Below are 23,918 nucleotides of genomic sequence, written 5' to 3'. Positions count from 1 at the left end.
ATCGGTTGCATATGCTTCGATTAACCCTTTTTCAACTCCGCCATGCAAAATCATCATCTCCCTTTTTCAATCTTTTCCTTTGTTTTTTTTTTGTCTCTTTTGTGTGGCTGTGGCATATTTTCTTTGGGATGTTTCCCTGTTCCCTTTCATTGTATGCATGATTCGCGATGTGAGCTTGCAAGCGGTCTTCGCCACATCTGTCACGTGAACCCCATGATCCCTTGTTTCCAAGGCCTGTCCGATTCTATGTCGAGGCCGTTTCTTGATTCTTTTTTTTTCTTTCTCTCTCCCTATTCCCCCATGTCCCTCTTATCAGGGGTGTTTATACCCCTGGATATGTCGAATTGTGTGTGCTATGTAGGGATTGTATGATGGGAGGAAGGTCTGCCGTTGGCGGGGACCAGGCGGGTCATTTTCACCTCCCAGTTATAGAATTATAATCCTGGAATGAAATCCCAGTTTACGACCCATTTTCTCCACATCGAGCCTAGGAGCTATCGTTTTTTTTTTTCATCTAGAAACACATTTGCTGGTTTCGAGTGAGCGTTTAGACGAGAGTTAACGAGACAGAGGTCACCCCAGTAGATGTCTCCAGAGGTTTCATCAAAAAACAAACTTCAATCTGTCTATACAAAGTAAAGTTGCGCTAAATGATCAAAGATCAACTCTATCTCAATATACTCCATATTCCCCCCCCAGTCTGGTCACCATCTATACACACCCCTCTCTCCCAACGCAACCAACGCCAATGACCACTCTTTCTTAGCCTGGAAAGAAAGAAAGAATAAAGAAAAAAAAGTTCACTTCCCGCTCACCTCCGTCCGGCCGAAGGCAAAGAATCATCCGGCCCAGCCCCAACCCCGACCTCGCCCAGCCCCCATCTCCGGCACACCCTCGCTGCAATCCTCTCGCCACTCCAATACGCACCTGTCGTGGTGCCCAGCGCCACAAACGGCGCGGTATGCTCACCGGCAAACCACAGACCACGCGCAGGCCCGGCGCCGGCGCCGTCCCGCAGCGTCTCGACATCCGCATCGCCGTGCGAGAGGCCGACCTGAAAATTACAGTAGGACCCGTAGCCGGCGTAGGGATCGAGCTGCCAGCGGGTAGCGAGGATGGCGGACGGGATGCACGCCGGGTCGGCGGGGTCGTAGCCCGGGAGGCGGGAGTAGAAGGGGTGCAAGAGAGAGGTGAGGAGGGCGGCATAGCGTGGGTCAGTAGGGGACAGGTTAGCAATTGAGTGGACAATGTGCGAGCCGCAGGAGCCGTAGGTATAGAAGAGGAGGGTGGGGTGGGCGTGTGGAGGTGGTAGCGCGGCGAGCGAGAGGCATTCCTGGTTCCATTGGATATCGGGGGGATGGGGTGCGTAGTCAGGCTCTAGGAATTGGGCTGAGGAGAGCGGGGTGGAAGATGCGGAGTCGGAGTGCCAGAAGGCGCGGGGAAAGGAGACGTAGACTTTCTCGAGGCGGCCGTAGGAGACGTTGTCAATGGCGTCGAGGAGGCGGACTGGCAGGGGCGGATGAAAGGCGTCGGTGTTGCGCTTGAGCCAGCCCAAAGGGCAGGTCACGACGACCTCGTCGAAGGAGTAGGTCTCACCGGAGGCGATGGTCACGGTGACTTGCTGAGGATGCTGGTCATCGCGGTGGGGAGCGTTGATATTCACCACGGGCTGGTTGAGGCGGATGTCGGCATATTCCAGCACGGTCTTGCTCACATGCTGCAGAATACGGGAGTATGTTGATGCCACGACGTAATTACCTGCGTCTCAGGTGTTAGTATATCTATCTCTATATAATATGAAGAAAAAAAGTGGGAAAGGTCCTGCTTAGGGCTATTTTCTGCGGCCAAACAGTGCCAGGCCGAAAATATATTACACATACTTCCATCAACACATTCTTCTAAACGGAAGAACCTCAAGCTCTGGCGCTCAGCCCCGTCACCCACATAGGCACCCCATAGCCGACATGCGTGCAAGCAGTACTGTTGCACTTCCGCCGAGAATGCGGTCTGCTGCACCTTCTCTTGGAAGAAATCGTAGAGGCTTCGATCCGCCGGAATCAGATCGCCCTGCTGACTGCTATATTCGAAGGCCTCGGAGATGGTTGTCCACACGAATTCTTCCACCTGACGGGCCACCTCTTCACTGAGCCGAGACCCATCACGCGAGAAGATGAGGTTCCGACCCTCCGGATCATAGATATCCGTCTGTGTCGCCTGGGCGATAGACATGATGGGATTGGCCCCCGCACCATGGATCCAGTTGGGACCGCTACAGACCTCCAGTTAGTATTACATGTCCGACTTCACAATCTGAAAGCCAAGAGATGCAAAAGAAAAGAATGGACGATCCACATACAGATCCACCGAACGGCCGTCCAGTTCCTCTTGATGGACCTAGCGATAGATCACGGCGCTCAGCACAGCCCGATGATTGGATGCCCCGGAGCAGCTTTCTAGACAGTAAAGCCCTTGCCAACTGCGGGGATGGGGGGAGGGAAACACCTACACGTCCGCCAATCCGGTCCCGCGCTTCGAGGATGGTCACTTGCGCCCCGTTCTGGAGGAGAATATCCGCGCAGCGGAGGCCCGAGAGGCCGGCACCTATGACGCCAACATGAGGTTTGGGTTTGGTGGCCATGGTGAAGAGCCAGATACAAGAGAGATGGGGAGTAAACGACGAGCGATTCTGACCGGACTGATCACCGGGATGACTGGCGAAATTCACCTTTTCCAGATTGTGTTGATGGAAGGCGGGGCCAGAATGCGAGGATGATTGGCTGGCAGAGGATCTATGGAGCCGAGGCCGTTGGTTCTACCAAAACGAGATGTTGGGGAACCCGACACTAATTATAGGAGTGGAAACAAGGCGAGGAATTTGACAGCGAATAGTCTACGTTGAAGAATTTTGAGTATGAAGAGTGCCAGTCCCGTTTAAGCCACAGGCCCGCGTCTGCTAGACCCCGGGTGGAGCCCGGAAGATAGAAGAGCAAAAGTGTTACGAAACAAGCCGCCCCGAGATGTCAAAGGATACTGACATTCACCGCCTGGCAGAAATCAATCCGCATGGCCCTGGAGAAAGTCGTGGCGTGGGGACGTGGAGAGAAGGTAACGCTGTCTTCCCATCTCAGACTGAGCCGTGCAGAGTTGTGAGGTTCCCAAGGACCGTTGATCATGACGTCGAATTGAAAATCGATCGAGACCTTGTTCTCCTTGGAGGCTAATCTGCAGGAGGGGGGTTAGCTGCTGGCGTAGCATTGCTTGCACGAGATCGGGGTGGCCCTAAGCCTGTGGGCATGCTGCTCGGCTGCCCAATGCTCGACGACAGAAACAGCACTGTTTCTGCTCTGCAGTTCGAAACCGGTGCTATTCGAACGGGAAAGCTGAACAAAATAGTGGGGAATGCCGTTCTAGGAGAGAGAATGGGGACGGAAGATGTGTCAATCTACAATGCTCATGAAGGAAGTCTGGCGTTTTCGTCCGCCGGTTGGCTTGGGCCATTCTCACCGAACAACCAAGGATATGGAATACAAGGGATACCTGATTCCCAAGAATTCCAAACTGTGGGTTTATAGCTGTGCAGGAGGTTGGGTTGGAGATTTAGAGCCCCAGTCTCACACGCGGCACCCCCATCCTCTAGAATGTATCTACAAAACTTAATTCACCGGTGAAAATGTTGAACACCAAGAGATTTCCAGAATTTGATCTTATCTACTTTAATTCCACGCCCAAATATGCCGATAAAAATTGTTCGACATCATCCAACGACGACACACGGCCTAGGATGTGCTGATCTGGGCGGACCAATGTCGCCGAATCCCGTTCCGAGAGCCCAAGCAAATCAATCGAAGCCTGATCTTTTGACTCTGTATGCAACCGAAGCACTTCTTTCCCATAGTCGTTCTCATTAGGGGTTCTCATAATCGTATGTATGTGGTATTTTGCCGGCTCCTGATTCAACAAAAAGACCCCCGAATGATGATGAAATTCAATCAGCACCACGGGGCTCTGAATACGACAATAGAATGGGTCGTGGTCGCCCCATTGCCCAATCCATGAGAAATATGTCTCCCCTAGATGCTCTCTCTCACTCGGTCCATCTGAGCGCTCAGAGGTCCATCCGGGAGGAGCTCAAAGTGAGAAGCGATAAGTGACAATAGCTGCTCCTGTTGAGCTTCTGGAAGCTGATTGGCTGTAACTCCTTCGTTAGGAATGATTCTATTGTCCTGAAATGCGCCTGCAAGATGTCGCTGGTGCCAAAAAGGTTTGGGTCAATTTTCCGCGCATGAGTAGATGCCGAACTAGACGTACCTGATCAGCCGGATTCCATCGCTCTGGGGGCATTGCCTCATCGTGCATGCCACGATAGATCTACGCAGCCTTCCGTAAAACTGGTGATAGGGATTTTATTATCTCAAGTCCTAAATCACTCTCATTAACAAGGAGTTTCATTCCGGCATCTGGGCCGGAATCAATTTCCTATCGACCCCATCAGCGATTATCCGTGTAATAAAAGATCCAGCAATTCAAACATTTGGCTCGGCTCCAATGAATGTTGGCGTGATAACCATCTGCTTCTGGCAAACAAATATATTCAGACACATATGATGGCCGAAGAGAGAAAACCCCATGGCTTTGTGGTGGAGGGAGTCCCATATAGGGAGAATATGTATCAAGACATGTTAGCAAAACTGCCTTGAATATGACGAGACTTGAGTACTTACTGGTAGCTGAATTGGTTGAGAATAGGCCTAGCATTGACGAGCTCGCCGAGGAACTTGTTCATTGTCATTGCTGCAACGATTTTGGCATAGCCCTTCTCACTCGTACTAGCCCGTACAAGATCCAGGATAGCATCCTGTTTCTCCCGGGACAGAGCCTCTAGACGAATACCATTTTCAAATATCAGAAGCTCCGGGTTCGACCATTTTCTCCTGTTGTCCGCTGTCATCAGTATTCATCTTCAAGGCTCCGGTTGTGGGATTGGCAGTCTTACCAATCATTCGAGTCGATCTCATGCTGAATGACGTTTATCTCCAATTTGTCTAGGAGTTCCAGAACATGCTGCGCACATGCCACCTTTTCTCCACATGAGATGATTGTGCAACCACTCGTCCAAGACGACACTTACAATCTGCTCGACTGGGGCGCCTTCATCTTCCAATGGGAAAAGGCCTTCACGTCGCGTGCCATCACTTGTGACTCCATAGAAGGGTTCTTGTAGCTGACCCGTCCAGATTTTCAGGATGTCCTGCAGTAGCGGCGTGTCAAGCACGGTTTTGGAGTAGGAGCTCACTTCTGCTTTATGTAAATCCTTGACGCGCGGGTGATCTTTATTCGAGAAAATGCACTCTTAGCATGAGGTCATATAGTATGGGTATTGAAAATCTACCACGTACCAGGTACTGGGACGTAAGTGCGGAACTCCGAAGACGTCATTTTGAATATTTTCGAAGATGAGATGTCCATCGGGAGAAGTGCTTCGTAATTGATCTTTTTCATCCTCGCTCGTTCACTCTTTAATTTGGGTCCCATGGGAGAAAATCATAACCAATGAAAGCCAGTCAAACCCCTGAGCGGTAAAAATTGACGCCACAAACACTTGTCCTGTGGAAGTCGGAGCCCACTTCTGATGGGTGACCAAACTAAAGTCCCCGGAAATTCAGCCGGAGGGGGAAAAATAGAGATGATCTTTTGATCGCTGTCATTTTGGAATACATTCTTATTTATTCCCCTTGACCTCAACATCGATCTGATTCCCCTAACATACTCTCGGCATGTCATAATAGTAGGTACTCGCCTGTTACGCACTGAACCAGGGCGCTCTACGGCAAGCCTGAGAATGCAGGCAGGATGAGATAGGTCGGCGAACAGACCAACAAACCACCACACACCACGGTAGAGGAAGCCTCCTAAAAGGGAAAGTAGAAGCAGATGAAGCGAAGAGAGTGTGAAAGTTGATTTTCTCCATATCGGAGATACGAAGCTATATCCTGTAAAGCTCTAATCTATTTATACTTCTTCAAGTATTTTCGTGTAGAGTTGTTATAGAATAACTAGATGAATAATACTTGATGTTGTTCTGGGCGATTTCGGATACGAATCGTATGCACAACGATATATATTCACAAGGAACAACAAGTTGGATTCGGACTCCTTTATCGTCATACCTTCTGCAAACAGCAGAATAACGACATTAAGGTCATAGAAAGAGAATCCCCCTTTCTTTTCGAACGCAATTTCTTCACGATTCAGTTATTAGAATAATACGTCTATACTATTGTTCCTCGATTCTACAACTATTCAAGATTATATCCATTTTCCTTTGCTGACCAACAGGCCGCTACCCTGTAAGTAGCACCCTAGCAATAAATTTAAATAAACTCTGAATTAGTAGCAGTAGCTAAAACCTGAGTAATGATAGATAATTGAACGCGAAGAACTCAATATAAGTAGGTGAATAAGCGACCTTATATATCTAGTCCTTCCTATCGTGTGTTAGGATATTCTATCCTAGCGATAGGATAGGATCCTATTGTAATGATAGGATACCACGTGACCTTAGGTATTGCTACCTAAGTTATTATTCTGCCTTGCGGCCTGACAATAGCAGAATCTCCTGACCGCCTTGTTGCTGAACTGATTAGTTCAGGCGCGTCCATTTTTGGCACCTCTCGAGTGGGTCCGTAACACTAATCCTATAGTACTGCTAGATCTTCTGCTAGGACTCGCTTGGATTCCTTCGTATATTACCTAGTAGGTCCTAATTAAAGGTGTTTAGGAAGCCGTTTAACGAAGCGATACGCCTATATCTTGCTAATTGGTAGCATTCCGACGCGTTAATATGCATGATTCGCCCACGATTCTAGTATCCTAGGGGTGATAGGCATATAGCAATCGCTCATAGATTGAATCCAGCGAGTTAGAGCTTCTTCCTGATAGGCTTTGAGAGCGTATCCAACACCACGTTTAGCAGTATTTGGCCCTATTTTCTTGTTGACACGATCAGATAGCGTACGCCTAGTAACACCAAATTCGCATGCTAAACGCGATATATTAGGCTTCGCAACACGTGCCACTGCTAGGCAGGCCTCAGCCACACGAGATTCATCAAAATTCGTCATGTTTAGATAAGGCTGTTGGATAGGGAAGCAAAAAATAGGGTGGTAAGAGAGATTGGAAGTCAGTGTGTGGTTGGCAGTCAGTGTGGTGCACCCACAACCCGGAAAGGTTGGGGGTAGGGGGGCGGTGCAAGGCACTAATAGAACGGAAGAAGAGCGCCAGGCGTTGCCGGACATTATCCGGTATGTATGCGATTTTTCTTAGTCCTCCCAGATGGTTTCCAGGTCGAGGTCTTGTCGGCGCTCGGCACCACAAACACTCCATCGCTTGCGCTTATCACTCCGTGGAGCATATATGCTGGAACCTCCACGCATGGCGTTAAATGTGTTCGTTGCGGGCGAGGCGTCTGAGGTGCCGCGACGTCGGTTCGCGTTGCTAGCGTCCTCAGCGGTGTCAGCGGCGTCGGCAGCTGCCTTCAGCTCGGCAATGCGTTCATCTTCAAGAGCTTGCGCTTCCGCATCGGGAATATCGGGGATAGTTTCCAACGAGGAGATACTGGGGCTACGGGACCGAATGCTGGAGGGAGTTGAGGGAACGGAGGAGGTCGATGAGGCCGAGTGACTCGGATAGGACTCGTTGTACTTAGAGCCGAGCATCGGCGACGTATGTATGAATGGGGGACTGTTGATCGAGGGTTGAAAGTGCAAAGGCGATGTGGAGCGTAGACGACCAACACGGGGGAAGGTCTGTGGCATCAACACGGGCGAGGAGCCCGATTGTGACGATGGGGATCGGGGAGCCGTTTCGAGCTCGGCATTTTCAGAGATGGTCTCCGAAATGTTCAGCGACCCCAGTCGGGTTTCGATGTGATCGTCGGGGCGCATCTGCAGGGGCGTGGACCGCTTTGCGTCGACGGAAGGATGAGGCGTGGGGACGCCGCGGCCGTTAACGAAGATATATCGACCCCGAGAGTCCAGCCCTGGGGAAGAGTAGGCGCGCATCATCGATGGCATCCCGGGGATGCCGACCAGGGATCGAGAGCGCAGATGCGATCGGGCCAAGGGAGATCTGGTTCGTGGGGGTACAGGTAGCTCAGGGGAGACCGACAGAGTGATCATGACGTCCTCCTTCCCCGTTCGCCCCGAGACATTCCCGGAGCTGGGTCCGGCGGAGTCACTGGTGTCGGACAGGCCGAAGCGCATGGAGTCAGGTCGAGACGACCCGTCCATGGCTGCAATCACGATCAAATGCGAAAGGGGGAGTGGAAGAGGGAAGAGGAGAGGAGGAGAAGAGGGGGGCGGAGAGGACGAGGGCGAGGGCGACGACGGGGCGGTGCTGAGTCGGAGGGAAAGGAGCGTTAAGCCGGGCGCATCCTGTCGTTGACCGGCAAGAGGGACGAAAAAACCTTGGGCCGGCCAAGCGAGAAAGTGCAGAAACAGGGGGAGGAAAGAAGAGGATTGAGAGCAAAAGCACAGGTCCAGAAAAAAAGGATGCGGCGAAGAAGTCCGGAGCCAAGGCCCAGAACCACTGGACCCTAACAAGCCTTGCGCCGACCTGGTTCGACTCGGTGCTTTCGCTCTCTTTCTGTCTCTGCGTGTTCTTTCGGTCGATCTAATTTCACATCCACCGATGAGCGCAGCATTGCAGAAATGAATCAGAGACCTTGCAGAGTTTCCCCGAAGCTCGACTGCGGGTACAAAATTCGAGTTCCTGACTCCCATGGATCGGCCAAACGGAGATAGTCTCCAGGGCTCCGCCAATGGACGGCACGGCACGGGCAACGTTTATCTAAACCTCGAGAACGGTCATGATGTAAACGCCAACCTGCCGACATACGCTCGGTACGTGGAACCTGATGGGACAGGGCCAACGGCGAAGATCGGCTCTTCAGAGGATATGGACCATAGCGCTGTCAACGAGTATATTCGAAGTGTCCGAGTGGAAATTGTGCCGGTACACCCACGACTGTTCCATGATATTTAGATTGGCATCTATCGCGAAGAACTTACAGTAGATACGATACTTGTTGCCGAAGAAACCCCAATGCCTACTCGATTGAGATGACCGAGTACATGACTACATAATTTCGAGAAATAAACATAACTCCATGCCCCTAGGACAAAACTCTTATCGTTTCTCTTCAGCGTCATAGGAGCATCTTTTCTGTCTCAATGCAACCTCTTGTTTGCTTTCTTTTGCTTTCTTTTGTTTTCTTTTCTTCTTTCTTTGCGGAAGACCACTCAATCTACCTGGTTGGACTCCGGTACCTTCACGGGCCCAATTCGATTCACTAATGCAGCCAAGACCGGGCCAGAGATGGGTCTCAGATTTCAATTCGGGCTACAGGATTCTAGACAGCTCCGGATGGGTCGAGATGATGGCAGATAATTACAGTGTAATACATTTGTCCTCGACCCTATGGTGAGTCAAGCCACGATTACTACTACCAACACTACTAAAAAGTGAGGTAGGTACAGGGTACTAGGAGGTGTAGGTATATCAAAGGGGAATCAGCATCAGAACAGAGTCAACAACTACCACCATCATGGCCCAGCCAGGAAAAGCAGTTCCACGCTCAAACACGCAGTACAACCCGTTCTCCCACGAACAAGTCCACTAGAGGTCGTGATGTTTCTTGTGCTCTTCCTTCTCGCGGCACTTGCTCGCCTCGCTCTTGCGCACATAGGTTTCGCGTACCCCATCGCCCTCATGCTTGAGAACGACCCACTCGCCCATCCCAATGTCCTCCGGTGCGAACCGTACACCACGCCCACCACCGCCGACAATGACATTACCAGGCCGGTACTTCGGATCCGCCTGCATGCGGCGGATTGCCGAGACGTGAATCTCGGCGTCGAGCGGCACATCGCGCACCTCGCCGCGCGGCAGCGGCCAGCAGATCGGCTTCCACGAGCCGTCCGACTGCAGATCCATCCGCCGGAACGGCAGCCACTCCATGATGCGCCACGAAATAACTGACAACGGCGGTAAGCCCTGGTCAAACATCAGACAATCGTGCAGCAGGCCCTTGGTGCTGGAAGTATGCAGCGCATGCCAGAAGTCGCGACTCGCTGCGGAGCGCTGCTTCTCGTCCGGCATGGTGCGGAACTCCTCGTCAGCCTGTCCGTGGCCGTCCAGACAGGCGTTCGCCTGGCTTAACCGGCGCGCGTCAATTTCCTCCTGGATGGGGCTGTAGTCGCCATCGAACTCCTCCAGGCACTGGAACTGCTTCATCTTGCGCGGATCGAGTTCGAGCCCGGCCTTCTGTGCCTCCTGTACCATCCACACAAGCGGCGCGTGGCTCAGCGCCCACTTCTCGTCCTTGGCGGTATTCAGCTTCCAGCCGCCACCGATGTCCGCATGGCAGCCCGGGAACCAAATTTCGTGGATATCCTGATCCTCCTCGTCACTGTCATAGCCGTCGTGGCTGGGAATTTGGATCGAGACGTTGCCGGAATGGCCACTGCGCATGGAAGCACAGTCATCGACGGACTGGTTCGCCCCGGGAGGGGCCAGGCTGGTTCGTCGCGGAGAGGGAGCTCGGTATCGAGCTGGCTCCCCGAGGTTCGCCTCGCTGCCCTGGCGACTTGCCGGGCGACTGCCGGGGTGAGAGGTGTTGTGCGAGTGGTAGTAGGTCTCGCCGGGACCAGGTCCCCAGCTTGGGTCGTTAAAGCTTGGCACAGCCGGCGGCGCGGTCTCGGTCTGCGGTGACTGGGCGTTATCGTTGACGGTAATGGCAGGGACTGGGTCCGCCATCGTCTCGCGGTGGTCCTGGTGGTGGATGTGCAAGTGGTGGTTGGCATCGACATGGCGGGCAAGATGGTTCTCCAGACGGTGCGGAGCGACGTGTGGACGGTGCCGGTGCAGCTTATTCTTATGGTCGTGCGGCCGTGGGCCCGAGATCAGGTCTTGTCGGAACTTGGCGCGACGCTCGTCGATGCCCACTGCGTGGCGGATGACGCGCGCTGTGCTGCGTGCCGTGTACGGGAACTTGCTACGCTGCATCCAGGCATTCTCGAAGCGAGGGACGCTGTTGACAGTATCAAAGAGACCCATAAAGCGGATACGCGAGATCGGGCGACTGAAGGTCTCGCGGAATGCCTTCATGTAGGAGAAGAGCTTCTTTTTCTCCTCCTTCTCCTCCTCAGTGTCGCCCAGGCGTTGCTGCCACTTGGCGAATGTCTTCCAGGCGAAGCGGATTAGTTCCTCGTTACCGGCCTCGAGCAGGCCGATATAGTCGAGCATCTCGGCCAGGAAACGCGCGATGTACGCGCCGCGACTGAAGCCGATGAAATAGATCTCGTCGCCGGGAGAATAGTATCGCATCAGGAACTTGTACCCGCCCATGACGTGCTCGTCAAAGGAGGAGCCAATGGCCGAGTCCTTGGCCTTCTGATAAGCGGACTTGATGCGCTGGATGCGCCCATGGCTCGACAGCGATTTCGAGGTCACATAGGTTCCTATGCCGGGCTGGTAGTAATGGTACTGGTGCGGCTGGCTGCGATCCAGCATCTGCATATCGTTGGTCAGTGACCTGCCATCTTCGGGGAGGAAGACGAGAGAAGGGCAACATACGCGAAATATTTTCAAGACGTTGCTATCAGATTCATCGCCGGCAAATTTGTTTCCTGTGCCATCGAAACACAACACGAACTGCTTTGGAGGCCCGTGAACGGGACCCGCGTGGTGAGCCATGTCGTGTGGATACGGGGTCTATACCGCCGGCGTCCACAAGGGCAAGGGGAGGATTCCGACTATATACGAAAACAACCGGAGAGGACTTGAAGGAAAGCGCAGCTCGAAGGAGCAAAGCCGGGCCACGAATCACGGTGCGCGCCACAGACCCATGTGAGAATGGACGAGCAGCGGAGAAGGGGGAGGGGGGGGGGGGTAGGATAAGAACGCTCGAACAGCGTGTCACCCAACGAGACGATCGCTGCAAACCTGAGCGAAAAGATACGTCAAGCCCCGGGTGAGTGGGACTTCCGAGACTGGCACATTCCAATGGCTGCATGACGGGGCTGGCCTTTTTGGGCCCTTTTTCTTCGGCTGCTTCTAGCTTATCTTCAAAATTTCGCCTCCAGAGGACCGTGTCTCCGATGAAGGTGGACGAAATTACATTGATTTGTCCGTGGTGATCGAGTATAACCCTGAAATTATACACTATGAACTTAATCTGGGGTCCATGTCCCTGTTTTTCAAGAACTATATGTTTTGTCGTCACGGTTCTACTACAGGACCAAGCTTGCCTGGCCTCCCTTGCTCATACTGTACGCAAAGCCCTACAGGTTTAACGGGGGTGCATCCCATCCAATGATCACCGTCGCATCACATTGCTTTCCTTGCTATCAGGGCTGGCCTGACTCGCGTCGGAGAAGAGGAAGGGGAGGCCAGTCCGACCATGGTGGGGAAAGTCCCGGATGGCGTTGCTGGACAAAAAAAGACCAGGTGGATAACAAATCCTCAAACATGTGCCGAGTTCTTCATCACGCCTCCCTTTTAATCATTTTTTTCCCTTTTTCAGTTGCTACGCGACGAAATGGCCACCATTGGACCCAGACGGCGACGAGGCTGGACCTATAGGGTGCCATTGCCTCCTTTGAAGAGTTCGGGACATTACCGTCGATCATTCCCCACGGTGACTGGGAGCGGATCTGGTTCCCAATGAGTCGGTGCCGTAAGGGGGAGGGGGGAGGGATGGCAGCATCCGACTGGGATTGGAGGGAAGGGTGTTCGGCTGGTTCGTCTCGTTCGTCTCGGTCAGCTCCTTTCTCTGATTTCTGGGCCATTTGATCGAGACTAACCCCGAACTAATAGGCTAGCGGATTGGTCTGCCTTTGCTGCGGGCTTGGGAGGCTTCATCGAATGGCCCACGGAAGCCCGCGACCCCCGTCACTAGGGGCTAGCGTGGGCTTCACGTCGCTGGGCTCCACCCGGGATCCACCTGTCTGCCGTCATCTGAAGATGCGTGTCCGGCCAAAGCTTTGGAGGCCAAGTGCGTGACGCGGACTGAAATTTAGTGTGCCCCAGTTGGGCATTGTCTTCATAGTTTCTCCATCGCCAGCCGTGAGAAGAGTTTTCCTTCGCGTCTGGTGGAGACGATGCTCAGCTCGTTTAGATGATCTAGAGATGTTCGCAAATAACGATCGTGTTATATTATTATCGCCGTCGGAATCTTGCCAGGACCGCCGATCGTCTCGGTCGCATTCGGCGGACGTCAATAAATCACATGGACTCAGAACGATGGTCAATATTCCCATACTCCATCCGGATATACGGAGCTCCTTCGTGTGTATCCCTGCATGCTGATAGATCATTGACCGTGCGATCGTGTCAATTCCAGTTTGTTGATGTGAGCGCGATTCTTGGTTCGATGTTGTTAAACCTCGGAAAGGATCTAGGGCCAACCTCGGGAGTGGCCGCAACCATACTTGCCACGGTGGCTACAACCGTGGTTATTCTTCATCCCGATTCAGGACTAAATAATTATGGGGTTCTGCAGACCATGGGGTCGGATTTAATCTAGGTTCTCTGGGGGTGGTTGACACGCCGGCAGCACGGATGTCACCGTCCTTACGCAGTACTCAAGGACAGACAGGGGTTGATCTTGACGTCCCTCGTGCCCAGGGTGAGCTATAGAGACCAGGTCCCCTGAATTCCTCCATGCACTAGAGTACGTGAGTTCCACGAGGGGAGGCGAAGAGATACGCAGACTGCAGGTCGGACTCGGGTCCTCCGTGTGGAGCATGGCGGACATCGAATAGGGAAGACACCCGCTACATACAACGAAAAAAGGAAGGGAACAGCGGACCTGGTGCAGGACCCTGAGGGTGGAGACGATACATCCAATTCTGAATAATCCGGGATGATGACTGGCAGCGACGTGTTACCAAGAGCCTGCCAATGACCGGGAATATGGTTTACGCTGAAAAGTGGTCCGTTCGCCTTTTGGCGCACGCTAAAAGTCCATAGCGAGTGGGCGAACAGGTGGGTCATGACGATCTGATGGAAGCAGGAATTCAAATCAACCGGATCCTGCCAGGCCAAGATAATCAGCATGAAGCAATGGGATGATTCCGCTGGCCGTGGGCCAATTTATACAGTGCATTCCGTACATAGGAGTCCTTCTATATGCTGTTTTGCGCATAGCGTTCAGAGAATGCGTAGATCGAAACATCCTGGGCATAAACTTACTATGTATTCCCGTGCGGGCACCTACCAAGGTACCTCGTATAATAGAGTTGTTACACCCTCGTCAGGTTTCCGATTAATACTATATAATAGTAGATTGCATAAATATGGAAGCATGCGCACGGAGATATCCCCAAGGATAGAAACCCACCATTCAGAGGTGCTCCAAGCGCCCAATGTACGCCTTGGTTGAAGGATGACAGAATGTCAAATATATGATGCGTAAAATGAAAAATAATTCGTTCCTTTTCGTTCTTTTTGTCCTTTTTTCTGTAAGTTTCTTCCTTGCGTCAACGACCCCCTCAACGTCAATCCCGTCGTCCACAAACCGGGTGCACAATACCATGGTGGGTATGACAGCGCCCTCTCCCTCCGACGATCTCACCACTGACCATTTCCCACCTCCTTCACCACCACCACCACCATCAATTCCTGCATCCCAACCTCCGTGCTCAGCAGCCCTGCCAACCCCCTCCCCCTTTCCCTGACCCGGTTGCTCCGAGGTTGTCTCCAGCCAGCCACCGGCTGCGACCAGGGTAGTTCTCGATCGGGTCAAGCGTGCCAACCTGATCCCCACTTGGTGCGGCCACCGACGGGCTGGATCTTTGCGATCCGAATGTGGGGCATCATGGCCCTGGTACAAGCTCCATCCGCGATGCGATTCCTCGTATGGAGTACACCGCTACCGATCCATGATCGAATCCATCACATTGGCGGGGGTTTATTGTTGTCTCACTCTTGCCACTTTCATCCCTAAGTGATGATGCGCAAGACATCCAGCTGGAATGCTCCCTCCAGCGGGAATGAGGTGGGCTGACGTCGGTAGGGCGCGTGCGTCAATGGTACCTTGGGGAGATTCAGCCCGGGCATCTCATGATGCTCACAATTCTCACGTCTCCCGCTTCACCCTCCAATGGTGGACGGTACCGGAATGGAGTCAGATGGAGTTCCACCCGAGCTCAGAGCGCCCGCTTGCCTCCCCAGTGACGTGCCGTGTTCCATTTGCCTGGCCCACCCCCTTTCTCAAGTTTCCCAAGCAAAGCCTGAGCCCCCCCCCACCAGGCACGGCAAGGCCTGCAGATTGATCAATTACTGCAATGAGCGGTTTGTCACCATTTTTGCGATGCTCCATGCTTCGAATGGGGGGATCCACTCATCGAATCAGCTCCCGGCGGGGACCAGCTGGGACCAGCCCTCGAGCTTTGTCCCACGCGGGGCCTGTCTATGTGATTGGCAATCCTAGGTTCATCTTAAGCCACAGCCCTCGGGGCAGATCGAGGCTAGTGCCCCTCAAACCTCCCCTATTTCCAATCAGATCGAGGCCTGACGGTCAATCAACTATTGGCGATAACAAATCCGCCACCGCGGACGCTCCACAGTCCTGCAGTAGCTGACTTGGGTTGCCCACGCAGCTCGTTTTTAAATCCGGCGTTGCGCGGGCGCATTTCTCTCTTAATTCCCCTTTCTCCCACGATCTAGCCTTAGTTGCTATTCTTCATTGTTTGTTTTTTTTTTTGTTTTTGGTGACTTTTTATCCGTTTCCTTTCCCTCTCTCCCTCTCTTCATCTTGAGTGACCTTCTTGTCTGCGCGAGAGAGTCCCAGACTTGCCCGTCACCATGTTGCGGAGATTGTCAACCCAGTTCAAGAGGAACAAGGAGTCCAATGGGGACGCCGAGCCCAAGAGCACCAAGGAGAGCAGCAAGCGCTTCTCCAAGGCGGCGCCGTCCCGGAAATCCACCACCAACAATGATGACAACCACGCCGTGAAGCGCGCGGAGGTTGTTGCTGTCTTCGAGAAGTATGCGCAGGCAATTCACGCCTCGCGCGAACCTTTACCCAACCAGACCGGTGATGGCACCTACCTGAAGCACGACCAGTCCTCTGGTCTGATCGATGACATCAAGTCGCTTGGCTTCCGCGACATCAACACCGTCAAGGATTTGATCAAGAACAAGGCCTCCGGCGAATTGGTTGATGACAAGACCTACCTCATGGAGCGTATTATTCAGGTCAGTACTCTAGTATCTCTTGAATAGGTCGATTGAGCTCCTAGAATCTAGCAGAGTCTGACCCGCAGCAATATAGATGGTCGCCGACATGCCGGGACACTCCAAAAACCGTACCGAGCTTACCAACCAGTTCCTGGATGAGCTCTGGAACTCCCTTCCCCACCCCCTCTTTCGTAAGATTCATCCAAATTTCCATTCGGGCCAATTGAACCAATTCTAATGTGGCAAATAAAACAGCTACATGGGCGATGAATACAAGTACCGCTCCGCCGATGGCTCTAACAACAACCCCACACTGCCGTGGTTGGGTGCTGCCAACACCCCCTACTGCCGCACCATCCCTCCCCTGACTATCCAGCCCAGCGGTCTGCCTGACCCCGGCCTGGTCTTTGATAGTCTGTTTGCTCGCCAGAAATTCAACCCTCACCCTAACAAGGTTTCCAGTATTTTCTTCGACTGGGCCTCGTTGATTATTCACGGTATGTTTAGCCAACATGTCAGTATGAGAAGAGACGCGCTAAATCTTTTGGCAATATAGATATTTTCCAGACCGACTACCGCCAGCCTCACCTCAACAAGACCTCCGCCTACCTCGATCTCTCCATTCTGTATGGTGATGTCAAAGCGCAGCAGGACCTGATCCGTTCCCACAAGGACGGTAAGCTGAAGCCCGATTGCTTCTCTGAGGGTCGTCTCCAGGCTCTCCCTGCCGCCTGTGGTGTTCTGCTGGTCATGCTGAACCGTTTCCACAACCATGTTGTGGAACAGCTTGCTGAGATCAACGAGAATGGTCGCTTCTCCAAGCCCGGTGCTAATCTTTCCGAGGAACAAACCAAGAAGGCTTGGGAAAAGTACGACGAGGATCTGTTCCAGACTGGCCGTCTGATCACTTGCGGTCTGTACATCAACATCACTCTGTATGATTACCTCCGCACAATTGTCAACCTGAACCGTACCAACTCCACGTGGTGCCTGGATCCCCGCGCCCAGATGGAGAAGGCTGGTGCTACTCCTTCTGGTCTCGGTAACCAGTGCTCTGTCGAGTTCAACCTGGCCTACCGTTGGCATTCGGCCATCTCTCAGGGTGATGAAAAGTGGGTTGAGCAGGTCTACCACGACCTGATGGGCAAGCCTGCTGAGCAGGTCACCATGCCCGAGCTGATGGCGGGCATGAAGAAGGTTGAGGGTATGCTCGATGCTGATCCCTCCAAGCGTACCTTCGCCCACCTCCAGCGCCAGGAGGATGGTACCTTCAAGGATGAGGAGCTTGTCGCTATTCTGACCCACGCTTGCGAGGATGTCGCCAGCTCCTTCGGTCCTCGCAACGTGCCTAAGGCTCTGCGTTCCATTGAGATCCTCGGTATGGAGGCTGCCCGTCGCTGGAACGTTGGGTCCCTGAATGAGTTCCGTAAGCACTTCGGCCTGAAGGCTTATGAGACCTTCGAGGAGATCAACTCCGACCCCGAGATCGCCAACTCCCTGCGTCACTTGTACGAGCACCCCGACTATGTCGAGCTGTACCCCGGTATCGTCTCCGAGGAGGCCAAGGAGCCCATGATTCCCGGTGTCGGTATCGCCCCTACCTACACCATCTCCCGTGCCGTGCTGTCTGACGCCGTGGCTCTGGTCCGTGGTGATCGTCACTACACTGTTGACTACAACCCCCGCAACCTCACTAACTGGGGTTACAACGAGTGCCGCTATGACTTGAACATCAACCAGGGCTGTGTCTTCTACAAGCTGGCCACCCGTGCTTTCCCCAACTGGTACAAGCCTGACTCCATCTATGCTCACTACCCCATGACTATTCCCAGCGAGAACAAGAACATCATGAAGATGCTTGGCCGTGAGCAGGACTACTCTTGGGACAAGCCTGCGTTCACTCCTTCGCGAATCAACCTTACCTCTCACCAGAATGCTAAGCTGGTCCTGGAGGACCAGAACGACTTCAAGCCGTCCTGGAGCTCCGCCATGGAGGATCTGTTCGGTAAGGGTGAGTTCGACAATGAGCAGCGCCAGGCTCTGGGTAAGGCCTTCAACACTGAAGATTTCCCTCAACTGGTGAAGAAGTTCTACGAAGATGTCACTCTTCGCCTCATCCAGGAGAAGGGTGCCAAGCTGGCTGGTATCAACCAGGTCGACATTACCCGTGACGTTGGCAACCTTGCTCATGTCCACTTCGCTGCCACCGTCTTCGGACTGCCGCTGAAGACCGAGGAGAACCCTCGTGGTCTCTTCACCGAGCACGAGATGTACATGATTCTGACTACTATCTTCTCCGCTCTATTCTTCGACGTCGATGCCACCAAGTCGTACTCTTTGAACCGCGCGTCTACCGCTGTCTCTCAGCAGCTTGGCTCTGTTGTTGAGGCGACCGTGAAGGCCGACACCGACAGCGGCCTCCTGTCCGGCCTTATGAACAACTTCCGTCCCCACGACAACGCTCTCCGCGAGTACGGCACCGCCGCTCTTCGTCGCCTAGAGGAATCTGGTCTCAACGCCTCTCAGATCACCTGGTCGCAGATCATCCCGACGGTTGTCGGCATGGTTCCCAACCAGGGTCAGGTCTTTACTCAGATCATCGAGTACTACACCTCCAACGAGGGCAAGAAGCACCTGGCAGAGATCAACCGTCTGGCCAAACAGGACTCCGCCGAGTCTGATGAGAAGCTGTACCGCTACTGCCTGGAGGCAATCCGTATCAACGGCACCTTCGGCGCGTATCGCGAGGCCCGCAGTGCTCTCACAGTCGAGGATGCTGGTCGCCAGATTGACATCCAGCCTGGCAACAAGATCTTCGCTTCCTTTGCCCAGGCCAACCGCGACCCCAGCGTCTTCCCTGAGCCTAATGAGGTTGTTCTCGACCGCCCTCTCGAGTCGTACATCAACCACGGCCAGGGACCTAACACTGGTTTCGGCCAGGAGATTACCAAGATCGCTCTTGTTGCCATGCTGCGCGTCGTTGGCCGTCTTGACAACCTCCGTCGCGCTCCCGGCGCCCAGGGTCAGCTCAAGAAGATCCAGCAGGAGGGCGGCTATTACGTCTACCTGCGCCAGGACGGCACCTCCTATTTCCCCTTCCCCATGTGTAAGTTGACTTCCAACATATTCATTCTGTTTATCAGTCGAATAACCAAGCTGACCAAATTCCTCTTACAGCGCTCAAGCTTCACTGGGACGGCGATTTCTCCTTCCCGGCCCTTCCGGCCAAGAAGAACTAAGCAGCCTTTCTGGCCTCTTAAAAAATTCACTGCAGCCAACCCCCGGGCCAATTGTATACGTTGGGGGCACCGCTTAATATGCAGCACTTGACTGGGCTGGCCATGCTTTACGTTTTGATTTTGTTTTCGGGGACTGTTGTTCTCCAGGATATCCACAAATTTGTTTTTAATTACGGGACCGCTTTACGGCTGTAGTGTATAGTTCAATAATGAGATTGATATCCATCATTTCGAAGGCTGTGTCGTATTATTTGAAGCTGGATAGTGTTCAGAATCGCTTATAATGTCACTCACCTGTATTCATAGAACCTTTTGTTTCTTAGTACTGGATCCTTAAGTCTTTGCACGAGAAATGTGAGGCGCTTCATTGAATCCATGGCAGAGCATCCAACCTTCACAGAAGTATGGGGTTGGGGGGATGGCGTATAGTGCCAGTTACCTCGCAAAGTTGAGCAGATAAGTCCACTTTATCGAACTCTTGAATAGGCTCATGCTGTACCTGAATTAAATATAATTAAAGCTCTACTGTTTTTCAAGTTTTCTTTTGTGTAAAACGGTCCTTGGAATGGACGAAATATGCTCGAAAATCTAGTCGAACAAAGGGGATTGGACTAGGGATGCGCAAGCAGGATGGTGGGGTCGAGAAACTGATGTTTTTCTGGAACCATTGAGTTTCCAGGATATAATTGATACATTGACAGGAAGACTCTACATGGTTTATTAGGGATTGACGCATTCCTTATAGGATATTCACGTTGAATGAAGCTGCCGAGTTTATAGCTGTCCACCGTGGCGTTTGTATACTTTCCATCACACACCGCCCTCGCGGCTCCACGCCCATAAACATCGGGGGGAAGATCGACGACAATCTACCAGCCCAACCTCCAAGATGCCCCCCAAAGTTGCCAAGGGCGAATATATCGAGACTGTACGTGGTAGTTTGTCCCATCTTTACCCTCTCATATCCACGAAAGACCTTTGTTCAGAAGGGTTTCGCTCACAATTGAACAGGATACGGGAAACAAGATCTCGCGTCGCTCTCAAATTCACGGCACTCAGCACATTATCCTCGGCGGTAAAACTGTCATCCAAGCCGAAGCTGTCATTAGAGGTGACCTATATCGCCTACCCTCGACCGCCGCCTCTACAGACCCGAATAACCCCTCCCCGCAACCCAATACTCCAAGTGTGGCCATCACCGTCGGCCGATACAGCTATATCTCCAAGAGTGCGGTCCTACGCCCGCCGAGCAGGATACACCGAGGTGTACACTCTTTCTACCCTCTCAAGATTGGCGATCATGTCTTTGTCGGTGAGTCGGCTGTTGTCGAGGCCGCGTCTCTCGGAAACCATGTCCATGTCGGTGCTGGGGCAATGGTCGGCAGCATGGCGATCATAAAGGATTTCTCGGTTGTGCTGGACGGTGCTGTCGTGTCACCTGGGATGATTGTGCCAAGCTGGTGTGTTGTGGGAGGGCAGCCTGCGAGAATTGTCGGCGAAGTGGGCGAAGGCTACGGCATTGAGGGGGCCGAGGGTGGTATGGCACGGGAGAGATATCGTGTGGTGGGGAGACCCTGATGGCTTTGATCTACATGTGTGGCTTATGCCAGACCTTTTACACTTTTCTTTTTCCAATGATACCCCTTGCCTTTTTGTTTAACAAGATTCCTTTAGTCGAATTGCCTATTGATTACAGCTCATGTGCACCCCCTGATTCGCAATTATGAACATCATTGGCATTAGCCGGTGAAAAGTAGATGACATCGAGAAACTCCGATGATCAAAATCCCGAATTTTGAATGGTTGAGGGAGATTCAGTCCCAGCACCTCGCTATCCCATGTTCTCAACTTGCACCGCACGGGTGAGCCGGGGCAGGTCCGGTGGGATAGGAATGCCGCTTTCCTCAAACGCCAGATCGTTAATCCAGCGCTCATTGAGGTTTATTGGCTCACCCTTCGACAATTTGCAAGCCAGGAACAGCCAGCTCAATGCGTTGCCCACGGTGCTCACCTCATCACAGACATGGTCGAGCGCATACTGTGACATTCGACGGTAGAGGGCCTCGTCTGTCCATAGGGAGAAGAGGTGCTGTGCGACAGCGTCGGTGTCACCGACATCCACGAGGAAGCCATTCTTGGTGTTTTCGACCTGCAGTGGAATACCCCCGGCTCGTGTGGCGATCACCGGCTTGCCCTTGTGAATAGCCTCCGAGACTTTGACTTCGAAGCCTTCGCGGGTAGACAGTTGCAGTGCAATGGTGGCCTTGGAAAGGACAGCATTCAAAACCTGATCCGACGGCCTCAGCCGCATAATGCAAATCTGGTCACGTAGATGCGGTGTTTTGTGATCGATGAGATCAATCACTTGGTCGTAAATGACCGCTCCATCCGGATCATCCACCGAGCCATGCCCACATATCAGAAGCTTTGGAGGCCGTAAATCCGGTCTTTCGTTGACGAGTCTATCGTAGAATTTCTCATATGAATCGAGGACGTCGAAAATGCCCTTTGATGGATCGAACCTTGCGATTTGCACGATATACTGGTCTGTTTTTTTGGGGGTGGTTTAGCCCGGTTACTCACAAGGTATATTGCATAAAACAAATTTCGTGAAACAAAATTTCTTACCGTCGGGGTATTGGATCATGGGCATATCAGCATTCCTGCAGGCTGCATTGAAGATACGGCCGTAGTGCGCCACGTCCCAGTCTCGCATATTCTTGTTCAACCCATCCAGCCTGCGCCTCGTCAGCGAGATTATGCATGATCTTCAGGTCTTCAGATCAGTACTTACCAATCGGTGGACGCCGGCATATAGCCGACGATTTTCCGCGGTACATCGTGGGGTACAAATGCGCTTACGGGATGGCTGATGAAGCAATCGGCCAGTTTGATATGACTCCAGAAGAATTCCCATGCCTCTGCCTGTGGGCTTCCAACTTTTTCAATCAGATCGCTTCTGATTTGAATGTGACTTCGGAAAATGATCGGTCTTTTGGGGGCGATCTTCTTGGCAATAGGTATTAATCCTGGCATTTGAGGATCATCTACGATCAGCACATCTGCTCCTCCCTCAGACGGCGGAGACAGAGGTCCGCCTGGTAAAGTCCAGTATCGTCTCGCATTCTCTTCAATCCAAGCCGTCAATACCTTCTTGTTAGCTTCACTCAATCGTTCTGAAGGAAGCGCCACTCCCTGGAGGATGTTGTGATTGTTTTTGGTTATGCGAAAAACACCCGGCCGTGGTTTGGGGACATACCTGCCCGAGCTGTTAATCTATTCCTGGCAATTCTACGTCCTCTCAATTTTGGCCTACCACTTGATATCTGTGCCCAACGAATGCGAGAAACGCACTAGGGCATGCCTCATCAAAGCGACACCTCCGCCTTGAGGGGTTGCGCTGAAGAAGGCAACCCTCAGTCTTCGATCCTTGAGATAGGATGCATAGTGCTGAAGCGCGCTCCAGGTCGAAGCCGAAACCGTCTTTTCAAAGTCGTCCAGATTCGTTAGGCGCACGTGGAAATCCGTGTCAACCTCTACGAGGCCCATGAAACCCACTTGCAATAGGGGAATGTTCTCCGGCCCGAATAACCTGCGCAAAGTAGAGTTCAGCGCTTATTCTCCACAATCCTGCCGATCATGACCAACCTCACGCATTTCCGAGCCATCGACTCCGCCTGTTCGTCAATGGTGCGCGCCTCCCACGCTTTGGGCAGCGGTTGTTCGCGTGAGGTAAACCGGTCCATTAAGCTCCTCTCGGGCAGGACTAGTGGGATTATATCGAGCTCTGCCCATAAGCGGGAGCAGAGCACCGGACAGCGGTCGGCGACATGAAGCGGCATGGCCACGCCGATGATCTTCTCCAAATGTTCCTCGGCGTAGGCCTTGAGCTGTGAGACGATAAATTCTGTTACACGCTCTGCGCAAGGCTGGTCTTCGCTGGTGTCAAAGACTCTTTCGATAAAGTCTAGCATGTAGGTGGTATCCCTGACCGCGATGGCGACCGTTGAGGCACGATGGTTGGAGAAGAAGGCAGACACTCCTGCATAGATGGTCTTTCTCTCGTTAGTGATCGCCATATCTCTTTATAACCAGCTCATTTGACAACTGTGCATACATCAGCAGGAGATGCCAGCCAGGCATGCCGTTTGAACTGCTGAGATAGCCGGCGCTGCCGTGCCACCGACGAGCGACGCTCGAATTCATGGCGTGTGTCGCCAGACATGGTGCTATAAGGAGTGCAGATGCTGGAGGACAGAACTACAGGCGCATTCTGAAGTTTCTACGGCGAAAACAAGAACAAGAAATATGAATATGTTGAAAGCACCCCGTCGGGTGACTTCACTTTCGATCGTGACGTCGAAAGAGCCCCCGCAACCACGGTTCTTGATTTTGTGGGCAGTAATAGGGCAACAATGAGAAGCATGTCGGAACCCA

At 52.7% G+C, this 23,918-nt stretch overlaps 9 protein-coding genes across 9 annotated transcripts; 3 read left to right on the top strand and 6 right to left on the bottom strand.

The window, feature by feature from the left end:
• Positions 1-811: 811 nt before the first annotated feature.
• Positions 812-2,638, bottom strand: N7462_009828 (flavin monoamine oxidase family protein; the record flags this gene model as incomplete). The annotated part of the gene is made up of 4 exons (XM_057081542.1): positions 812-1,758; positions 1,881-2,269; positions 2,357-2,394; positions 2,507-2,638. 4 exons carry the CDS (start codon positions 2,636-2,638, stop codon positions 812-814), a joined length of 1,506 nt encoding a protein of 501 aa, XP_056928582.1.
• A 1,432-nt stretch (positions 2,639-4,070) lies between these two features.
• N7462_009827 (uncharacterized protein) lies at positions 4,071-4,341 on the bottom strand (the record flags this gene model as incomplete). The annotated part of the gene is made up of 2 exons (XM_057081541.1): positions 4,071-4,247; positions 4,309-4,341. The coding sequence occupies 2 exons, from the start codon at positions 4,339-4,341 to the stop codon at positions 4,071-4,073; spliced, it is 210 nt and encodes a 69-aa protein (XP_056928581.1).
• A 376-nt stretch (positions 4,342-4,717) lies between these two features.
• On the bottom strand, positions 4,718-5,436 carry N7462_009826 (uncharacterized protein; the record flags this gene model as incomplete). The annotated part of the gene is made up of 3 exons (XM_057081540.1): positions 4,718-4,931; positions 5,070-5,328; positions 5,397-5,436. The coding sequence occupies 3 exons, from the start codon at positions 5,434-5,436 to the stop codon at positions 4,718-4,720; spliced, it is 513 nt and encodes a 170-aa protein (XP_056928580.1).
• Positions 5,437-7,319: 1,883 nt separating this feature from the next.
• On the bottom strand, positions 7,320-8,288 carry N7462_009825 (uncharacterized protein; the record flags this gene model as incomplete). Its single annotated transcript, XM_057081539.1, has 1 exon — positions 7,320-8,288. The coding sequence occupies one exon, from the start codon at positions 8,286-8,288 to the stop codon at positions 7,320-7,322; it is 969 nt and encodes a 322-aa protein (XP_056928579.1).
• Positions 8,289-8,778: 490 nt separating this feature from the next.
• On the top strand, positions 8,779-9,042 carry N7462_009824 (uncharacterized protein; the record flags this gene model as incomplete). The annotated part of the gene is made up of 1 exon (XM_057081538.1): positions 8,779-9,042. One exon carries the CDS (start codon positions 8,779-8,781, stop codon positions 9,040-9,042), a length of 264 nt encoding a protein of 87 aa, XP_056928578.1.
• Positions 9,043-9,675: 633 nt separating this feature from the next.
• On the bottom strand, positions 9,676-11,754 carry N7462_009823 (T6SS phospholipase effector Tle1-like catalytic domain-containing protein; the record flags this gene model as incomplete). Its single annotated transcript, XM_057081537.1, has 1 exon — positions 9,676-11,754. The coding sequence occupies one exon, from the start codon at positions 11,752-11,754 to the stop codon at positions 9,676-9,678; it is 2,079 nt and encodes a 692-aa protein (XP_056928577.1).
• Positions 11,755-15,867: 4,113 nt separating this feature from the next.
• Positions 15,868-19,481, top strand: N7462_009822 (peroxidase/cytochrome P450 family protein; the record flags this gene model as incomplete). The annotated part of the gene is made up of 5 exons (XM_057081536.1): positions 15,868-16,260; positions 16,337-16,389; positions 16,498-16,739; positions 16,799-19,348; positions 19,420-19,481. 5 exons carry the CDS (start codon positions 15,868-15,870, stop codon positions 19,479-19,481), a joined length of 3,300 nt encoding a protein of 1,099 aa, XP_056928576.1.
• An 889-nt stretch (positions 19,482-20,370) lies between these two features.
• N7462_009821 (dynactin subunit 5) lies at positions 20,371-21,059 on the top strand (the record flags this gene model as incomplete). The annotated part of the gene is made up of 2 exons (XM_057081535.1): positions 20,371-20,409; positions 20,493-21,059. 2 exons carry the CDS (start codon positions 20,371-20,373, stop codon positions 21,057-21,059), a joined length of 606 nt encoding a protein of 201 aa, XP_056928575.1.
• Positions 21,060-21,312: 253 nt separating this feature from the next.
• Positions 21,313-23,706, bottom strand: ccg9 (putative trehalose synthase (Ccg-9); the record flags this gene model as incomplete). The annotated part of the gene is made up of 6 exons (XM_057081534.1): positions 21,313-22,028; positions 22,110-22,219; positions 22,276-22,740; positions 22,798-23,073; positions 23,130-23,536; positions 23,599-23,706. The coding sequence occupies 6 exons, from the start codon at positions 23,704-23,706 to the stop codon at positions 21,313-21,315; spliced, it is 2,082 nt and encodes a 693-aa protein (XP_056928574.1).
• Between the last annotated feature and the right edge of the window lie 212 nt (positions 23,707-23,918).

This window comes from Penicillium macrosclerotiorum (assembly GCF_028827735.1).
Source record: "Penicillium macrosclerotiorum strain IBT 26536 chromosome Unknown utg000010l_segment0_segment0, whole genome shotgun sequence".
Classification (NCBI taxonomy): Eukaryota; Fungi; Ascomycota; class Eurotiomycetes; order Eurotiales; family Aspergillaceae; genus Penicillium; species Penicillium macrosclerotiorum.
Note: the sequence above shows the minus strand (reverse complement) of the source record. Positions and strands in the feature narration are given on the sequence as shown.